Here is a 2,063-nt window from a genome sequence, read left to right on the forward strand (position 1 = left end):
CAAGAGAGTGTCTACTTCTTGTTCCATGACCAGAGCCTGCTTGGGGCCCACCAGAGTGGGAAACACCACGTTGAATAGAGGCGGACGTGACCCTGAATCTTGTAGCCTCTTTCTACAGTGTGCAGGACCCAATGAGACACATTTGGCAGAAGCTTCCACGCTGCCAGATGATGTACTAGGGAACCAGTCTCTCGAGACTAGCCTCTGGTGTATTTAGAGCTGCTAGCTCGGTGCCCTGAAGCAGAGGACCGGCAGGGGATGGCCGATCTAGCTGCTCTAGAGACCTCCTTGGAGGTAGCGAGCCTTTCAGGACCGCTACGTTTCCGGGCGGAAGCTGAGATATACACTTGCTGGAGATCGCTGTGCCCTGAAGCACCGGGGGTGGCAGGGTTAACGGAACGATCTCCTGAGGGCACTGAGGAGAGACGGGCACCGTATGATGAGGTGTACACCGCTTTTCCCCAGAGGGGCCTGCCCTCAGATAGTCCTGAGCCATGGGCATCAGGACTTTTTGGCTAAAGTCTCCTATTGAAAAAGTCGGTCCTCAGACCCGTCATCTCCTTGGAAAACTTAGACTGACACAACCAGAGCCCGCTCGGGGCAGGACCCAATGAGATACGTTTGGCAGGGGCTCCCACACTGCCAGGTTACCTACTAAGGGAATCAGTCTCTCGAGACTGGCCTCTGGTGTATTTAGAGCGGCTAGCTCGAAGCCCTGAAGTGGAGGAGCGGCAGGGGACGGCCGATCTAGCCGCTCTGGAGACCTCCTAGGAGGTAGCACTGTATTTAGAGAGTGAGGGAGGAGAAAGGGTGAGGCCCGTCTCCGATCCCTCTGATGAATAATATATATATATATATATATATATATATATGTATACGAACTGCATCCCGAATCTCAAAATGTAACCTGGAAATGGCGACTTAACTCCACTTTTGAGCAAAGACTGTTGTTATTATTCTGCCATACGTGCTCTTGAGGCGAGTACTGTATTGCATATTGCAAGCCAGATATTGCAAGATTGTCTTTGCAATATTGCTAGCCGTTTTGAAAATTGTACATTTAGCTCTTTCACAGTATTTGATTTGGTCAAGCCACAAGGAGGTCAGAATGCGTGAACTACTTCTTATCCCGGTAAAGGAGAGAAAAGAGCGGGAGCGAACAAATAGCCTTCCTGCCCCAATTCCTGCTCCAACATTCCCTATTACATACTCTATCCAAACCTCTAAGAAGTTTCCCTTTTTCCACTTCAAAAAATGCAGATACGAGGCAGAGAATGCCTTCTTCTCCAACTTGAAGCTGGTGGACTTCAACATCATCGACACCTTGGGAGTTGGAGGATTTGGAAGAGTTGAGCTGGTAGGATAGGCCACTTCTATATGCATGCATTTTATGTCTTCATGTAAATGAATAAGTAAATTCATCAACTTCTTATATAATTAAGCACGAAAAGGTGATTGCAGTAGGACAGGGTTGTCAAAACTTGTTCCTGGAGGGCCACTGTCCTGCAGAGTTTAGCACCAACCCTGATTAAACACGCCTGAACCAGCTAATCAAGGTCTTCAGACTCACTAAAAACTTACAGGCAAGTGTGTTGGAGCTGGTTGGAGCTAAACTCCGCAGGACATGAGCCCTCCAGAAGCAGGATTGGACACCCTTGCAGTAAAAGTACAGTGAATGCATATGGAGTCGTTGCTTTATGGCATTCTGGTGTGTGTTATGCAATAACTCAAAACAAAAACTTCTGTCAACCAATGATAAGAATACATTTTACTAGGGGTGGAACGGTACACACGGTTCAGTACGTACCTCGGTTCGGGGGTCACGGTTCGATACGATTTCGGTACAACAGGGAAGAAAAACAAATCTACTATGCTCAGTTTCTTTTCATTTATTTTGAACAGACAGTAGTACAAATTACAATTTTTTCCACCTAGATGTGAAAATACTAAATATTATTACATTGTTATATATATAAAATCTGCAGTACATATATACATACAAGGAATACATTCTTGAAATATATTTGATTTAGTTTACAGATAAACAAGGGAAAAAAACAGTG

General features: G+C 45.8%; 1 protein-coding gene across 1 annotated transcript in view; it reads left to right on the forward strand.

Moving 5' to 3' along the window:
- Window positions 1-887: 887 nt before the first annotated feature.
- Window positions 888-2,063, forward strand: part of LOC107737784 (cGMP-dependent protein kinase 1-like) — a 10,759-nt gene continuing 9,583 nt past the window's right edge. Inside the window, exon 1 of the mRNA XM_016549403.1 lies at window positions 888-1,357. Coding sequence (XP_016404889.1) covers window positions 1,109-1,357 — 249 coding nt within the window. The 5' untranslated portion in view covers window positions 888-1,108. The remainder of the gene's footprint in view (window positions 1,358-2,063) is intronic.

This window comes from Sinocyclocheilus rhinocerous, unplaced genomic scaffold (genome assembly GCF_001515625.1).
Source record: "Sinocyclocheilus rhinocerous isolate Xijiao unplaced genomic scaffold, SAMN03320098_v1.1 scaffold6760, whole genome shotgun sequence".
In the NCBI taxonomy this organism is placed as follows: Eukaryota; Metazoa; Chordata; class Actinopteri; order Cypriniformes; family Cyprinidae; genus Sinocyclocheilus; species Sinocyclocheilus rhinocerous.